Source organism: Cotesia typhae, unplaced genomic scaffold (genome assembly GCF_013202065.1).
Source record: "Cotesia typhae breed Kobodo isofemale line unplaced genomic scaffold, CoteBio_Ctyphae scaffold_70, whole genome shotgun sequence".
Lineage (NCBI taxonomy): Eukaryota > Metazoa > Arthropoda > Insecta > Hymenoptera > Braconidae > Cotesia > Cotesia typhae.
Genome location: NW_027423780.1, coordinates 1500246 through 1517440, shown reverse-complemented (window position 1 = coordinate 1517440; position 17195 = coordinate 1500246). Strand labels below are relative to the sequence as shown.

General features: G+C 28.7%; 4 protein-coding genes and 1 long non-coding RNA gene across 13 annotated transcripts in view; 4 read left to right on the top strand and 1 right to left on the bottom strand.

Annotated features, from left to right (window-relative positions):
• Nucleotides 1-2245, top strand: part of LOC141537278 (uncharacterized) — a 44261-nt gene extending 42016 nt beyond the window's left edge. For 3 of the 4 annotated variants that reach the window (XM_074258166.1, XM_074258168.1, XM_074258165.1), the window contains exons 6-9: nucleotides 925-999; nucleotides 1109-1339; nucleotides 1422-1733; nucleotides 1805-2245. In XM_074258166.1, coding sequence (XP_074114267.1) covers nucleotides 925-999; nucleotides 1109-1339; nucleotides 1422-1733; nucleotides 1805-1983 — 797 coding nt within the window. In that variant the 3' untranslated portion in view covers nucleotides 1984-2245. The remainder of the gene's footprint in view (nucleotides 1-924; nucleotides 1000-1108; nucleotides 1340-1421; nucleotides 1734-1804) is intronic. The other variant, XM_074258169.1, reaches the window with a different exon arrangement.
• Nucleotides 2246-3352: 1107 nt separating this feature from the next.
• On the bottom strand, nucleotides 3353-7660 carry LOC141537248 (uncharacterized). The gene is made up of 10 exons (XM_074258116.1): nucleotides 7581-7660; nucleotides 7086-7407; nucleotides 5608-5863; nucleotides 5460-5522; nucleotides 5112-5315; nucleotides 4705-5032; nucleotides 4471-4615; nucleotides 4065-4153; nucleotides 3821-3928; nucleotides 3353-3737 (listed from the first exon to the last, which is right to left on the bottom strand). Exons 2-10 carry the CDS (start codon nucleotides 7385-7387, stop codon nucleotides 3448-3450), a joined length of 1785 nt encoding a protein of 594 aa, XP_074114217.1. The 5' UTR covers nucleotides 7388-7407; nucleotides 7581-7660; the 3' UTR covers nucleotides 3353-3447.
• A 273-nt stretch (nucleotides 7661-7933) lies between these two features.
• LOC141537243 (uncharacterized) lies at nucleotides 7934-11332 on the top strand. Its single transcript, XM_074258106.1, has 4 exons — nucleotides 7934-8035; nucleotides 9406-9751; nucleotides 10478-11111; nucleotides 11203-11332. Exons 2-3 carry the CDS (start codon nucleotides 9414-9416, stop codon nucleotides 10701-10703), a joined length of 564 nt encoding a protein of 187 aa, XP_074114207.1. The 5' UTR covers nucleotides 7934-8035; nucleotides 9406-9413; the 3' UTR covers nucleotides 10704-11111; nucleotides 11203-11332.
• LOC141537169 (uncharacterized) lies at nucleotides 10809-13223 on the top strand. The gene is made up of 6 exons (XM_074258015.1): nucleotides 10809-10829; nucleotides 10908-11111; nucleotides 11203-11533; nucleotides 11701-11904; nucleotides 11995-12612; nucleotides 13090-13223. Exons 1-6 carry the CDS (start codon nucleotides 10809-10811, stop codon nucleotides 13221-13223), a joined length of 1512 nt encoding a protein of 503 aa, XP_074114116.1.
• Nucleotides 13224-15064: 1841 nt separating this feature from the next.
• Nucleotides 15065-16194, top strand: LOC141537237 (uncharacterized). Of its 6 annotated transcripts, none has more exons than XR_012480889.1 (4): nucleotides 15065-15225; nucleotides 15421-15568; nucleotides 15643-15851; nucleotides 15926-16194. It is a non-coding gene; the product is annotated as an uncharacterized LOC141537237 (long non-coding RNA). The 6 variants fall into 6 exon arrangements; XR_012480892.1 differs by having other exon boundaries at nucleotides 15067-15225; nucleotides 15495-15568; XR_012480891.1 differs by having other exon boundaries at nucleotides 15068-15290; nucleotides 15495-15568.
• The last annotated feature ends 1001 nt before the right edge of the window (nucleotides 16195-17195 follow it).

The following is a 17195-nucleotide window of genomic DNA, read 5'->3' as shown; positions in this document are numbered from 1 at the left end:
GAATTAAATAAAACTATAAAAAAGAATTAATGCATGTTTTAAAAAAATTTTTTTTAAATAATATTTTCATCACGAAAATACTTTGATGGGCATCGAATCACTCATAGTTGAGCAAGTCAAAACATCAACAGCAAATGAAGTGCACTTGCTGTTGGAAACAGATATTACTCAAAGAGTAAATCCAATCGGTATTTAATTTGGACTATCAAATATTAAAGTCAACTTTCTAGGTAGGAAAGAATTTTCTAACCACATGCCACCTATTAGAAACTAAGAACACTCAAAGATTCTAACTGTAAATTCGTAAACTAAAATATGTTAGGTATCAATTAATTCCAGCAGATAGCGTGTGGATAGAAAATTCTTTCCTACCTAGAAAGTTGACTTTAATATTTGATAGTCCAAATTAAATACCGATTGGATTTACTCTTTGAGTAGTATCTGTTTCCAACATCAAGTGCACTTCATTTGCTGTTGATGTTTTGACTTGCTCAACTATGAGTGATTCGATGCCCATCAAAGTATTTTCGTAATGAAAATATTATTTAAAAAAAATTTTTTTAAAACATGCATTAATTCTTTTTTATAGTTTTATTTAATTCTGATAAGTAATTTTTTTGAAAAGAAATATTTTCTTCTTTTCCTGTAAAACTGAACAAGTCTTATCAAGTCTTAATAACTCTTTGAGAAATTCCGAAATTGCAGGGAAAATTTGACTTTTGAAGAGTATTGCAGAGTTTTGAAGACTTATTAAGTCTTTCCTTTACTTAGTTAGGGATGTGAAGACTTTCGAAAAGTCTTATTCAGAGTTATAAAAACTTTTCAAGAGTTTTTCAGAGAATTATTTCCACAAGGGTAACAATCAATTTTCAAACAGAAATATTGACCAACTGCGAAGTAATTTGCTCGCTTCACAAATTACAGTTCAAGATTTTTTGGCAACTTCTGTTGACCGCTATCAGCAGGATTTAATTTTGCGTGCTGTTGCCAGTGAAGCTAGTAAGATTTCTTGTCTTTAATAACTATGTTTCACTATAGTTGTTAAAATTCATGAATAATCTTACTTTATATATTTTTTTTTACTCTGTTTTCTCTTAAACTCATCTAGGTTTAAATATTAGAGTGCCTCGATTAACGGATCTGCAGGATCTGCCTAATGTCATTAATCAACGTACCTACCCAGATAGGTTCACTCCAAGAACCTCATCAACGGGACCGACTATGCCAAGACAGCCTATGTCAGCTGAAGCTGTGATTGATGACACGGTTGCAGGATCATCGGAAAATGCGAGTGCTTTAGATGACACTTTAATAATCTCATCGGATAGTGATGATGAAGGTAATTTTTCATTAATTATTTTTTTTAGTTTTCATTTGGCCATCTTATGAAACAATTTAATAAATAATTGGATTTGTTACAGATTACTTCATTAACTCCTTAGTAACTTCAGGGACTGATCGCCGTGCGACCACACCATCTGGCTTAACTTTCAATAATTCGTCTGCGTTTGAGCCATCCGATTCTAGTTCTTCGATGGCAAATTTGTCAAGTCGTAGGATGTCAGAGTCTAGCCCGTCGACGTCTGGCTTAACAGTCAACGAATCGTCTGCGTCTGCCCCCGCCGGTTCTAGCCCGGCGATGGCAAATTTGTCAAGTTCTAGTATGTCACAGTCTAGTCTGTCAACGTCTGGCTTAACAGTAATTCAAAGTAACTCAGCATGTGACGACGAAGGTATTTTACTTAGAAATTATTATATGAAATTTAATCAATTTTTCTTAACAAATTTAAATTAATATTTTCAGAGATTATTCCGGAAGGGACAAGCATATGCTGCTGCTGTAGATTTCGGGCTGCTGTCTGGGCATTTATTAAATGCGGTCATTTATGTATTTGCAATGAGTGCAATCGAAAAATTGGAGATCGCTGTCCACTCTGTCGTGAAAAATCACGAAACATTAAAATATTTACCAATCATCCATAGTGCAGGTTTAGATTAAAAAAATAAAAGAAAATCATAAAAATAATTTCTTAAAATTTGATCGTGTTGAGTCAATAATAAGAGTTTTTTTTATTAATTAAGTTAATTATAGTTAGTAATAATATTTAATTAATAATAAAACGAGTATTATTGATTCAACACAATCAAGTTTTTAGAAATATATTTCTAGAAGCAATTTTTTTTTCACATACTTGTTTTTAAACCTAATTATTTTAAGCTAACAATTGTGCACAAAATGTTATTTTATAATAAAATTGTCTTAATTTTAACTAATAAAATATTATAAAGTTTTTATAAACAAACTAATTTTTTAAATAAATCTTGGACCATAATTATCAAAATTAAAATATTTTCATTAATATTTAAATATTTTTAACCCAAGTTTTATAATTTTTATAATTATTTATAAAGGTATAATAAAATAGACTAGTTTTTTTTTCTATAAATAAATCTAATAAGTAATGACTAGTTTATATTTATTACCAAGTTCAATCTATTTAAATATTATCTTGATTAATTCAAGATGATTTCGGAATCTCCATACAGCACCATATGGTCATTTCTCTCTGATTGAATTCGTTCTTACCGAGGCTTGCTTATTTATCTATTCAGCGCTGAGTAAACTCTGCATTGAATACTGTTGGCTTTGAAGGCACCGATACAGCTCAACTCAAAACTTCTTTACTCAAACCATGAGGTTACGACCTTATTCAGTCACATCTGCATTCAACTACAACTTTACTCCATAACTATAATATGTTTACTCAATGACTGCAATATTCAGAGACATCTTTACTCAAAAGAAATTGTCGATAAGCAAGAAATTTTCATTTTGTTGAGTCGATAACAAAGTAAACAATTAAAAAACTTTTTACGAGAACTATGTATAAAAAACGGTACTTACATTTGTAAACCCTTTTTCTATATTTTGCCTATATAATTACTTACAAATGTAAGAAAATTAATTTTAATAATATATTTATAAGCATTATTTTAAGATCAAAATAAAATATAAATTCAAAAATTTAATGTAAATAATTTGTTGAATTACAAAAATTTCAAAATAAATAAAATTATTTCTCGAATTTATTATTTTTTAAAATTACAAAGTTGCTTGCATATATTTGTAATTATAAAGTTAAATCTAATTAAAAAGGTTGTGTCATTTCTTTTTAAGGTATGCGATATTTTTATTTTTGCACATAGACAAGTAGGATACAAAAGTTTTTAACATAAGTTTTTAGAATTAATATTAATAAATATAATATAAGTAGTATAATCGAGTTAATTTTTAAAATTTATTTATTTTAATTTTAATTTTAACTTTAATGTTGTTTTGTTAAATAAAATAAATTCCAAAATAAATAAAGTTATTTTTCGGATTTATTATTTTCAAAAAAGAGTTGTTTACGTATAATTAATAATAATAATAATATAATTAATTAATTAATAAAGACGCATTATTCCAGTACTTGGCGCTTGGCAAATATAACAAATTAAACCTTGTATCCTTTCTGGTAACTCATTTCTAGCGACAGCGGCTTCACTTTTAAATTTGCACATTAAACACAAAGAGTTGTGCCCACATGGGACGAAGACTGCCTTTGCTTCATTTTCAAGGCATACACAACATGGAGTAGTGTTCACGCTTGCAGGCTGATCTTCGAAAATAACTCCGTTTGCTGCAGCTTGAATCCAAGGGACTTCTTGTTCATCCTCATAAATAACTTCATTTACTGTAATAACGATATAATTTGATTAGATTTTATGGCATAAAAGTCATTTTTCGTAGATTTAACAAAATACTTCATAATCTTACCGTAAAATTGATTATCATCCTCATTTTCAGGATTCATTGGGTGTAGTAATGCTGGTAAGTGTTGTAGAAGCAAAAGTTCTTCTTCTACAGCCAAGTTATCATTTAAATCTGCGGAAAAGAATATAACAGAAACTTGAAAGAATAACACAATAGAAACTTGATAATATTAACGATTCTAAATTAAAATTAAAATTGTAGTGGTAGTAAAATAGTCGATTAATATTAATATGACCAAGAAGCTTACATTGTTGTCTCATTATAGCTGCATTCAATTGAAATCGGACTTCAACGCGTCGAATCGTCGCCATTTCAAGAAATTCCATCATAGAATATCTGGAAAAAAAATACAGGTCATCAAAAACCAATATATATATATATATATATATTATTACAGAGAGAAAGAGAGTTTTCTTTTCTACTGAACAAGAAATTCGAGTTCTGTACAATAATCTCAGTAATTTTAGTAATAACAAACCAATATTTCCGAAATTCTCATCAATAATAATTTAACGTTTAAAAATAATGAAAATGTTTAAATTTATGTGTTATGAAATTTTGTACCGAGTAAACAGATATTTTTGTGTGACAGGATTTTTTAATGTAAATCCTGAAAACAATCATTTTATTTTTATTAATAAATAAAATTCTACCTTCCAGTCTCTAAAGCTTCTTGAATTCCTGTGATGTAACGGTCTGTATTGTATTGTCGATGTCGCCTATTTCTTCCCAGATCTACTCCATTTTCCAAAGCATTAAATAGATTTTTATCTTCATTAATGAGCTCTATTAAACGATCTAAAAATATAAGAGAAATTTTGATAATAGTAAACAAAACATTAAAAAAATACTTATAGTTATTTTTTAAATAATTATCTTATACTGACGTAGAAATCGAAACAAATTTGGATGTGGTCCAAGCTTTGATAATAAGTGGCGATTAAAGACTTCAGATATATTATTAGTCCTCCAAGGTGAATTGTATACTGAAACGATATTTGCTAGTGGCAACCAATATCGTTGTAAATATCGGCGGAATAAATAATAATTATCATCCATATTCTCCAATGGTAAGAGTTGATCGATAATAACATCTAAAGCCTCTGTAAATCGGTTAGCTGGGACCAATGGCAGTGCCCAAGTTAGGTTAAGAATGCGATGCTCAGGTGCATCATGAGCTGGTAGTCTCAATGCGTTCCACTTTCTTGTAACAGCCTAGGAAAATATAAATATTTTTGAATTAATAGAATAATGATTAAAATTAATTTTTTTTTTTAACTAATAAATTACATACTCTCGCAAAATGAAACCAGCATCCCCTTCTGTTCACCCATGGCATACAAATTTCGACAGACCTTAAAATGGCAACTTCAAAATCTGAGACAATTGTCTGTAAATTTTGACGAATTTCTGGAACTTGGTTCAAAATCCAATTAAATATACCATTGTACATCGGAATGGTTCTATGACTGCACAAAATATATAAAACTGGGATTCCCTGAAATTATTTTCTCTAGATTAATAATTAAAATAAAGAACTCTATTTAAGCAACGACAATTTTTTTAGTGATATAAATATATTATTATTCTAAAATCTTTATCGTTAACTTTCGCAGTTATGCAAAAAAATTAATATATTTACTATGTCCATCCTACGCATGTGAATCATAAAAAGTTGCATTGCTCGAGGACGTTGTGGTACACACTAAATTAAAAAATATATGAAATATTAAATATACTCTATTAATTATGTGGAATATATTTTAAATATTTTTATTATAAGTATTTACCTGGAAAGTGCCATCAACATGCCATTCGCTAACAATAGCAAGTCTTTGCAACATTTCATCACTACCAAAAATATATGCGATTGATCCATCTTCTGCAATAACTTGATGACGATTAATATTCATTATCCTTCTATATCCTAGCAGCATTTGTCCTAAATCGGCAAAATTCTCCGGAAGTGGAGGACGATAACGGCGACGTTGTCGATGAATCACTTGCCTTGACGCTTGGTTAGAATAATTAGCAGCATTCGGAATGCTATTTAAAAAGTAATAAAAACTTTGAGTGATGTACTGACAAAAAAATCAACTTAAAGAAAGTCTCTTGATCTTCAATGACATAACAAAACTTTTTAAGCGGATAATTATAACAGCGATAAAAAGAAGTTGGAAAATATAAAAGATTTAATTTATAAATTATTAAAAAAAAATTATTAAATTATTAACGATGTAATATGGCAAAAATAGGAGGAGGAAAAGAAAATATAAGGAAAAGAAAGGGAATATTTTAAAAGTTGTCAGACAAATAAATAATAGTTATTCATCCGATTATCGTATTAATAAAAATAAAAATAATCGTCCGATTGTCGGATGACTAGACTTTTCCTTTATTTATACGATTGTCGTATATGAATAACCATTATTTATTTGTCCGACAATTTTTAAAATAAATTCGCTCATTAAATAATAACTAAAATAATAGTTTATAAATTTATGTTGTTTTACTATATAGAAAGATTAGCAGTAAAGAAAAACAACATTAACTTTAAAATGCCAAATTCCAGTACAATTTACTATGAAACATCTTTTGTTGTTAGTGCTATAATCGTCTCTGGGAAGAATTACCAAGTGAAATAGTAAATGCAACTAGTCTTGAAGCATTTAAGAATAGATTATTTGATTACTTGTTTAATTTAGATATTTAAGTTATTATATGCCAATATCAAGTAAGTCATTGTAAGATATATGATAGTTGTTAGTCATTTAAGATTTGATATTATTTGAAAATTGTATAAAATGATTCAAAAATATTAATTGTTAACAACAAAGTAGGACACAACAACAAATTGTTATTTGACTTTTGTAAGTGAGCTAATATACTTTATTCTTAGTTATCTTCTCAGTTAAATCAAAATCTAAATTTACGCATTATAAATTGAAAATAAATCAATTAATATTAAATAATTAGTTAAGTAAATAATTTTTTCGTTATTTGTACTGTATATTATTAATATGTAATTTTATATTTGCCATTCGGCCATTATAGCCTTGGCATAATAATAAATATCTATCTATCTATCTATATTACTGTGGCTTTAATATAAAATTGATTCTATTTTCATTGATAAAAAAATTGTCTTTCATATAATTATTTTTTATTCATACGACAATCGTATGACTAGCAACATCCTTTTTTTTTTTATTTTAAATTTACGTATAACCTTTTTTAATAAATTTTTATTAAAATGCAAAATACTTACTTTCTTAAAATGGTATTAATTACTTCTTGTGGCAAAAGATCATCAGTGACTGCTTGATTTTGCAGCATTCGGATTATTGGTTCTCGATTTTCTATATCAGATTCTGGATGGTTATGCTCGCCAATCACCTCAATTGCACCATCAGCATTTTTCCACAGCTTAACTGGACAATGAGTGGCTGTTATTCTAGATGCACATAAGTAGCGTTTTCTCGCCTTCGTCGCATATCTTGAGTCCAAATGGTAAGTAAATCGGCCATAATGGAGACGCCGAGAATGTACACGTTGTCCAGGAGTTTCCATTGAAAATTTAAATGACTACTCTAAATTATTAAACAGAATTATTATAAGTACTAGTGTAACAATCGTTTATGAATAATTCAAGTGTAAATTATTTTTTTCTAAAAATTTATATTGAAAATATTGAAAATAAAAGATCAGACTTGAAAATTACACCTGAAAATAAACTTAACTTAAAAGGAAAAATAAACGTTACCTTTAGTTATTAAATAAATGATTTTTAACAAAAAAAAAAATAGTGCACCAATACAAAAAATCTCTGCTGCGAAAATAAAAATAACTTGGTCATGTAAATAGAGAGAGCGTTCACTTGTTACTGAGGTTGGGTCGTCGGGACTTTCGAGTCAGTGCAGTCAGATCGTGGGTAGAACGACCCCCCACTTAAGGCAAAATAGCATGGAGTGTAATGGAAAGTGGGGGAACTTTTTACTCACTACCTGGCGACAGTGCAGCCAGATCGTGAGTAAAAAGTTCCCCCACTTTCCATTACACTCCATGCTATTTTGCCTTAAGTGGGGGGTCGTTATACCCACGATCTGACTGCACTGCCTGGCGAACGCTCGTCTTGTTCGTTTAACTGTGTCGTTTAGATTTTTGTGATTTTGCAGTGGAGGTTATTTTTTGAAAAATCCGGTATTTTTTTACGTTCAGGTAACATAATTTATGTATTAATTTTAATTCTTCATATGATAATTAATTTAGCAGATATTTGATAATTTTTGGAATTTTTTTAATAAATAAATTATGGCAAACAAATAAGAAAAGAAATTGACATAAAACAATTAAAAATAAATATAAATGCAATTTTATAAAATAATTTTTCTGAAACAATTCATTTCTTCTATAAAGTTAAAAAATTTTCAAAAGGCTGCTAACTTTATTGTCATATTCCTGTTATGAGAAATAATTTCGCTTGTCGATAGGTTAATTAATTGTCTATCGACAAGCAAAATATTTTTAAAAATTAATTACTAATAGTACTTAATTTATAAATTACATAATTCTAGCGTAGAACATTAAACTATTTTTTTTTTTATAAAAAAAAAATTTTTATTGTATTATAAATTTAGAAGCTAAGAAATTCTATAACATTTTGAAGAATGCATAACATTTTGATCTGAAGTACGAGCTATGTAAAATCGTCAAATACAGAGTGTCGACTGTATTCCTGATAGTCTTTTGTTTCTCGCTACACAAGTATTGCTAGTTTCTACTGGAGCTCTTTTTCTAAGAACTAGAATTTGATTTGCGCGCACAAGCGCGCTTGACTATAGACTTGGGATATATTTTCATGCTTATGATATATTTAATCAATCACGTTACGAATAGTTTGCAACACATATTTTTCATCTTAATTTTATTATACTAGACTTAACACGCTCGCTTCGCTCGCCCTCATTCTTTTAAAAATCCCGCCACTATCTCAGTCGACAAATCAACAACCTAATAAAATAGTCACAGAAGTGACGTAAAACGATACGACATCCGGCCATCAACTTTTTAGAAGAGGATATAATAGGATAGACGGGTGCTTGTTTTGATGTCCACTGCTGCGACTCAGTGATTTCAATGAATGCTTTTTGACTTACTGTAGATTGATTGTATCTTCTCTATTTGTATTATTATATATTGATGATAACGCTTTGAAAATTTACTTTTTCAATTTTACAAGAATATTTTTAATATTTTTTTTTTGTTTTTTTTGTTTTTTACATTGAAATGAGTAAATATCGAAAAAATTTTATAATAATAATAATAATAATGATTATAAAAACAAAAATAGCATTGAGATTAAAAATTAACCCTTCGTTGATCGCGCTATGAGCGAATCGCCACTTAACAACTACTCAACCTATAGAGACTCGCTATAGTGCGAGCTAGAAACTAAAAAAGATGCGACCAACGAAGGATTAAAAACTAATTCTATTACTTTGAGAAAGTAAATTAAGAAAAAAAAATTTTCTATCAATAAAGTAAATAAAATTATTTGGTCTTAACGAATGTCTTTTTATTCTCTTTAGATCACCATATGAGTTATCATATCAGACACAACAATTATCTCTTCATAAGAGATGTGAGGAACCAGAGCGAAAGTGGACAACGATACTTGTGTGCCTACAATTTCAATAATCAACCGTGCAACGTTAAATTGTGGTGTTTGGCTACGGGCGAAAGAGTCACAATGGGTACTCATAATCATCATCTTAATGCAGGAGTAAACATACCACCTTCAGAGGAGGCAGCCTCTTTCCGTGATAACCACGCCCCTCGTGGAATTAACAACTCATCTAGAACGCAGAGGTTACGATTCAACCGAGCGTTGGCTCTTCAAGCGGCATCATCCTTCAGGGCCACTCAAAGTACTCGGTAAGATTTCGTTACCGAAATTAAAAACATTTTAATTATTCAAAAATTTATTTTTAAAATACAAATTAATCAAGTGTAAATATCCGAACGTTGAATACCTTCATTTTTTTATTAAGCTATTGCATAGCTTCTATCGCGGGCCTTGAGCGCGGGGACCGAATCCAGAAATTCCGTAACGAAAAAACCTCACGCTCTTCACTCCGACGGGCACGGAGGTGTGGCTTGAAGGCCGTGCATCATCTATGCAATAGCTTTACCGCGGCAGTCCCTGAGTGCCACACGTCTTTTTGTTTTGTAAATTCGACTACTTCGCCGAGATATCGATTGTCAAAGTTTTAAATTGTCTTTTGTCCGCTAAGTTCACATTCATATTTTATTCTAATGTTCAACGATAATAATTTTTAATTTGTTGAAAATCATTTTCAATTTTGATAAAATTATCTGGCGTCCAACGGGATTTCTAACCCAGCCTGTGTGTCATCGGGCCTATTTATTTAATTTCAGGGCGGCCGTACTTTATTCTAACCCGCCGGTATCTCTGCCTCCGGTTTAAATTTTTATATAACGGGGAAAAATATTGTTACAATTTCAATATAATATTACTATACTAATATTAACAATATAATAATAATTAAAATTACAATATAATATTACAAAAATTATATTAATAATATAAAAATATTTACAATTACAATATAATATTTATAATATAATAATATTTTTCAGTAATACAAGGATCAATCAACCACGGCAGCGTGTGATTCCAGTTCCACAAAGTTTTGCTGATTTGCATGAATATTTCCTTATGGAACAGAAGATCAACAGTATTTATTTAGCAAAAGTAATAGGGTCCGACAACTCCATCGGATACCTATTCGGAAACTCCAATTTAATTACAAAACTTGGTGAGGTCCGTGAGTGGCACGTCGACATTACATTCCAGGTAATTTAATTGTAATTAAAATGTTTGTAAATACTGTTTAAAAGTTATTGATATTATTATTGTTATTTTCAGTGCGTTCCGATGATTCCATCTATTTCCTTACTGTTGACAATTATGTGGCGTCGAGGAGCTGATGTAATAAGAAACTTTTTATATATTATTATTATTATTATTATTATTATTATTATTATTTAAATAATTTAACTTCCATAGGGTATTCCAGTTTTGTTCTGTTTATGTGGAAACAAATCTACTCCATTATTCTGCTCAGTATGGGAATGGATCCTTGAGAAAGCTCCTCAAGTGGCAACAAATCTAAAGGAAGTTGTTTGCGATTGTGATGGGGTCTTACTTGCATCTATTCATCAATTATTTCCTTCGGTCCGTTGTAAAGCGTCATGGATTACCGTTGCTAGGGTAAAAATTTTTCTACTATAATAATAATAATAATAATAATCATAATTTAAATAACAATAATAATCAATTTTTTGATTCATCTATTTTTCAGGCTATTCACCGTAGTTGGAACGGTATGGATTTACCTAAGCGCAGCCACGCACGAAGTGTAATTTGTTATTACACTTGTGCGTTGGCATTTGTGCCTCTTCATTTGGTGATTGATGCGGTAGAAGTTCTTGTCTCGATGATAGAAAGTCATGTTCCGGACAATATTCATTTTTTGCAATTCCGCCAGTTTATTTTGGAGTCATTAGCTCCACAAGCAAATAACTTCTCAATTTGGACTTCATCGAGGGAGTGCACGATTTTGGGAGAAACATTTAACAAATGCCTTCTCAAACATTTCGGCGAGCTACACCCATCAATGCCAACTTTTCTTGGTAATTATGAATATTACGAAATTAAATATTTTATTATTATTATTATTAATTTATTAATTTAAATTTAGATCTTATCTAATAAATTTATTCTTTTTAGGATGTTGATTATTTTATTGTAATTATTTTTATACAAAAGTATTTATAAATAATTATTTTTGATTTTTCAGATAAACTGTCAAAGTTCATTCAACGGTGTGAGTCCAAGATGAGTAAAGAATCTCCATCTACCTACGAAATGAATCGAGCGTTCAGAATTTTGAGGGATCGATTACTGAATGGTCGGTGTAGTTTAAAAGACTACATCCAAATTGTAGGCTATTCTAGACAATCCATCAAGTCATTAATTGACACTGCTGTGGATCGTCAGCAATGTAAGTCTAAAAATGAAACAATATTTAAATCTTTAATTGTTGAAAAATATTATTTACTTGACATTTTTTCTTTTTTTTCTTTAATTTCAGATCGTTATGATACTCAAATGGAAAAAATCGCGCAAATCAATCGGTTGGGTACCCATCGTGAAGTGGTGCAAATGGATGTCGATGGAATCATTAATAATAATTTGAGAGATGTAATTATTGATCGAGACAGCGACAACGATGAGGATGCTGAAACTCTAGAAGTTCCAGAAGTTCGTGACGCTCCGGAAGTTCCGAACCCTCCAGAAGTTCTTAATACTCCAGAAGTTCTTAATACTCCAGAAATTCTTGATGCTCCAGAAGTTCTTGATGCTCCAGAAGTTCTTGATGCTCCAGAAGTTCTTAATGCTCCAGAAGTTGTTAATACTCCAGAAGTTTCGGATGACGTTTACTACCAAAACGAAATAGAACTTGCCGACGATCCGGAAGAACCTCCCTGGATCCACAATTTAAGCTTTCAAATGAACTTCAACGATGAGGCAGCTAGTAATGAAGAGGAGCCATGTTGCTTATGTTTTGTAAACAAACGGAAAATGGCTTTTTTCCTTGTGGTCATCGTTGCTTGTGTCAAGTGCGCATTTAAACTACAAAAACAATGTGAGCATGAAAATCGTCATCGACCTGAATATCGGGCCTCATGTGTTTTATGCAAAAAAGCAAGTACAGCTTTAATTGCAATTCGCTGCTAAAAAAAATCAACATTTTCATTTTTGTAAGTTTTACAAAAAATTCTTTTTCTTAGTGCTTAATGTGTGCAAAGTACTGCAATAATGTGTCATTTATTTTATAACTATGTTATTATTTTTCTTAAAGATGGTTTTTATAAGCAATATTAGCTTTCTTACTTATTATTACTATTTTTACCTTTGGCTTTCTTAACTATTATTACTATTTTTATAAAAAATAATTGTTTGATTTTAATAATGTAATAATAACTATGTACTATGTGCCTTTAAAAAAATTAAGTACTCTTAATAATATTATTAAATGTACATAGATACATTGAAAAATAAAAAAAAATTATGTTGTGTGTGAATAATAATAATAAAAAAAAAAATTTCTTGTACGACTTTATTTAACAACATATTTTTATACAAAAATAATTTAAATTAAAATACTAAATTAATTAAAAATTAGAGGAATTTCAGACTAATGTCAAATTGAAGATGGACAAAGACCGTAAAAACATTAACGACAGGCAAAGCAAGGGACGTGCTGCTACGCTGGGCAAGGACAAGGGCAAATACATCGAAGTTGATTTATTAATTTAAATTTATTTCAATTTTAATGAATTGTTTTCTTGGTCAATTTTTCTATCGTCATCTCGAACTGGTGATGAAGGCTTGTGGATTATAATTGACTTTATTGGTTGAATAGTTTCTGAAATTAAATTAATTTTATATTTTAAAAATTTTATTTTAAATATTTTTTTTTCTGGAGAATTTGTCGTTGTTCATGCAAGTTATCAATTATACATCGGTGAAGATGGATTTATTGCTCCGAGAGCTAAAATTGATGATGGAATAATATGGCTCTCAATTATTAAAGCTGGTATAACAAAAACTAATCTCCTTCAAATCATAAATAATAACAACATTTTTTTTTAATTAATATTGTTTATTATTTGTTTTTATCGTATTTTCTTCTCGGTTTAAATGCTGATATTCACTTAACTAGTACCGGAGAAGATATAATCAGTACCGGTCTGCTATAAGCTGAGGTCTTCTTATCTATGGTAACAGTCATGAGTTCTTGACAAGAACCTTAAAAAAACTTTAGTTTCTCTAAACTCACAGGGACACACTGTGCAGTATGATATTGTACTTCGATCATATCGAGTTGATAATCAGCTTATTAATGTTATTAACTTTGTAGATAGAATAATAGAGCAAACCAATTGTTGATGCAAAAAATGTGTATTAAAGTATTGAATGTCTAGTTTTTTATTTAGTAGTATATAAATTTTAGCTCAAGTAAGAAATATATTTTTATTCAAATAAACTAATTTCAAGTTATTGAATTTCTCAGTGAATAATTATTATTCTTAATTAAAAATCAATTAAATAAAGATAATGAAGAAAATTCGGTAATTATTTACAAATGGGGTCCACCCTATTTTTTGCCATATCTAGGCGAATAATTAACATTTTCAAATTTTTTTTATGATTCTGCTTTGTTTTTACGGCGCATTTATGATAAAAAATGCCGTGAAAGAAAAAAAATTAAGATTTCGATTCTTTTTTGCCTTCAAAAGTTGCAAAAAATCTTGGCTCTCATGTTTTTGGATTAAATTTATATTTTTGATGTTTTTGATATGTATTTTTTTGAAAAGTACATAAAAAAAACGAATAATTAAAAAAAAATAAGTTAAATATCGCAATTTTCTAAAAGATTTATAAATTTTTTTGAAAATTTTTTTAAATTGCGATAATCAATTTTTTTTTTAATTGTTCATTTTTTTATGTATTTAAAAAAAATATATCAAAATAAAATGAAATAGAAATTTCGTGCAAATAAATTAAAATTAATATATGGTGAACCCCACTTGTAAATAGTTACCGTTAAAAAGAAATGACACAACCTTTTTAATTAGATTTAACTTTATAATTACAAATATATGCAAGCAACTTTGTAATTTTAAAAAATAATAAATTCGAGAAATAATTTTATTTATTTTGAAATTTTTGTAATTCAACAAATTATTTACATTAAATTTTTTGAATTTATATTTTATTTTGATCTTAAAATAATGCTTATAAATATATTATTAAAATTAATTTTCTTACATTTGTAAGTAATTATATAGGCAAAATATAGAAAAAGGGTTTACAAATGTAAGTACCGTTTTTTATACATAGTTCTCGTAAAAAGTTTTTTAATTGTTTACTTTGTTATCGACTCAACAAAATGAAAATTTCTTGCTTATCGACAATTTCTTTTGAGTAAAGATGTCTCTGAATATTGCAGTCATTGAGTAAACATATTATAGTTATGGAGTAAAGTTGTAGTTGAATGCAGATGTGACTGAATAAGGTCGTAACCTCATGGTTTGAGTAAAGAAGTTTTGAGTTGAGCTGTATCGGTGCCGCTTTGAATACAGTGCGAATTGAAAAAAAGTTTTTCATTTACGGCACCGATAGGCACCGATACAGCTCAACTCAAAACTTCTTTACTCAAACCATGAGGTTACGACCTCATTGAACTTGTCGACTTCAAATTGTTTAATATCAATTTGTTATAAACAAATCAATTGTTCGTCATTTGTTCTTTAATGTTCGTTAAAAATTATTATTTGTTCGATTATTGTTTATTTATAAAAAATTAAAAAAATTTTTGTTGTAAGCTAACGCTTTGTATTTCCAATTTTAATATTTATTACTTTAATTGATAGATTATTTTTTTTTATGAATTGTTCGATCAATTTAATTCTTTGTTCGATCGTTTTTATATTTTAAATTAATTTTTTAGATTAATTTTTTTATTTTGTGTTGCATGCGTAAACTCACACGAATGTAAATGTACATCCTATACCTATTGGACAGAACAAAATTGGAGTACATTTCCAGCTGATGATTTGAGCACCTTTCAAATAAAAGAAACTCCAATCACTTATATGGTAAGTGCATCTTTAATAATTAATAAAATTAAAATACACTTGTTATGACATTAAATAAATTTAATTTTTTTCAGCGGTTATCTTTGTTATGAAAAGATGAATATTTTCAATTCGGTGAACTTATATTACCTGCTATGATTGCTCCATCACCATTAAATTATTCTTACATAGCACCAGATATACTTTTACCTAGAGCTAGATGGATCGATGCTCATCGTGGGAGGTTGATCATCCTCATATACCCTGTTTCAAGTGTACATCTTCAAAATAAATGTATTGATAGGTACTCTTATTTCAAATCTCTCGTAAAAACTAAAAATATTGATTCTACACAAAATAATTTCAAATTTTTTTCAGATTTTCATCTACCTGAGGTTATTGAAAAACTTAACAAGTACCTCCAAGAATCGGAGAAACACGAATGGAAACAGAATCAAGATAATCTTGACTAAAATTATCTGGTGCAGCTGTGAACTCATATCTTAAATGCTAATGGAGATATCATTATCTACTCTTGTTGGTCGTAAACATGGACCCAACAGAAAAACAAGATATTCTTGATGTTTATCATATACTACTTCTAACATAAGAAACTGCATATAATTATAAAAACTATGTTATATTTATGAGTAAATATAATTCAATTATATAGAAATTATACTTTTAATATTTTAATATTATTCTTTTTTTGTTTCGCAAACTTCATGAAGCTTATTCAAGAATAGATGAACTATCCGGTTAACGAGTAATTAAACCTTATATCAAAGTTAGTTTTACGGAAGAAAATTGAGTGATATCGATGGTAAGGAATTTATTTTTCAAGTAAATATTCTAACGAACCTTTCTGAAGTAGACTTAAAAATTCTTACATCAGACAATTTAGTATTGATAATGTCAATATAATAAAAGATTCTAATCCATTTGTTAACAAACTGAATCTTGATAAAGCATAAGTTCAAATTACGTATAGAGAACCGTATTTTGAAGAATATGAGGTGAGACGCAGGCTAACAGTTTTTCATAGAAACTTAAATATGAGTTATTTATTTTATTTTTGTACTTAAAAATTATTTCTTATTAAGTCAAAGTAATTTTTTTATTTCAATAGTCCGAATTATTTCTGCAACACCCTTTACTATAAGTTAAAAAGCATAAGGTAAACTGAAGGAACAATGTAAAAGATAAACAATATGAACAGTTGCTACGTATTCTCCATACCTTAAAACATTTCAGGTGAAGTTCAAGTAATTTCTAATCTCATAAGGATAAAATAATCGGCTAAGTCTTGTTGTGATGGTGGATGTGAGTATTAAAATTTATTTCACAAAATTATGCTAAATTTTCTTAGATGAGGGGTGAAAATTAATTATTTTATTCTAATATAAGTTAATATTTATAAAAATTCAACTGAATAAATAGAATCTTACCATTACAGAGCCTAAAATATTGTATTTAAATTAATTTTTAATAGAGATTATATTCATAAAAATTTCAAAACTTTTAATTTTTAAAAATATAAAATTTATTGTAAAAAAAGTTAGCTGTACGCTGTACGTTTGTTTAAACTTAATAATTGCTTGACATTACATTTTTAATGATATATTGGATAGATAATTACATTTTCCAT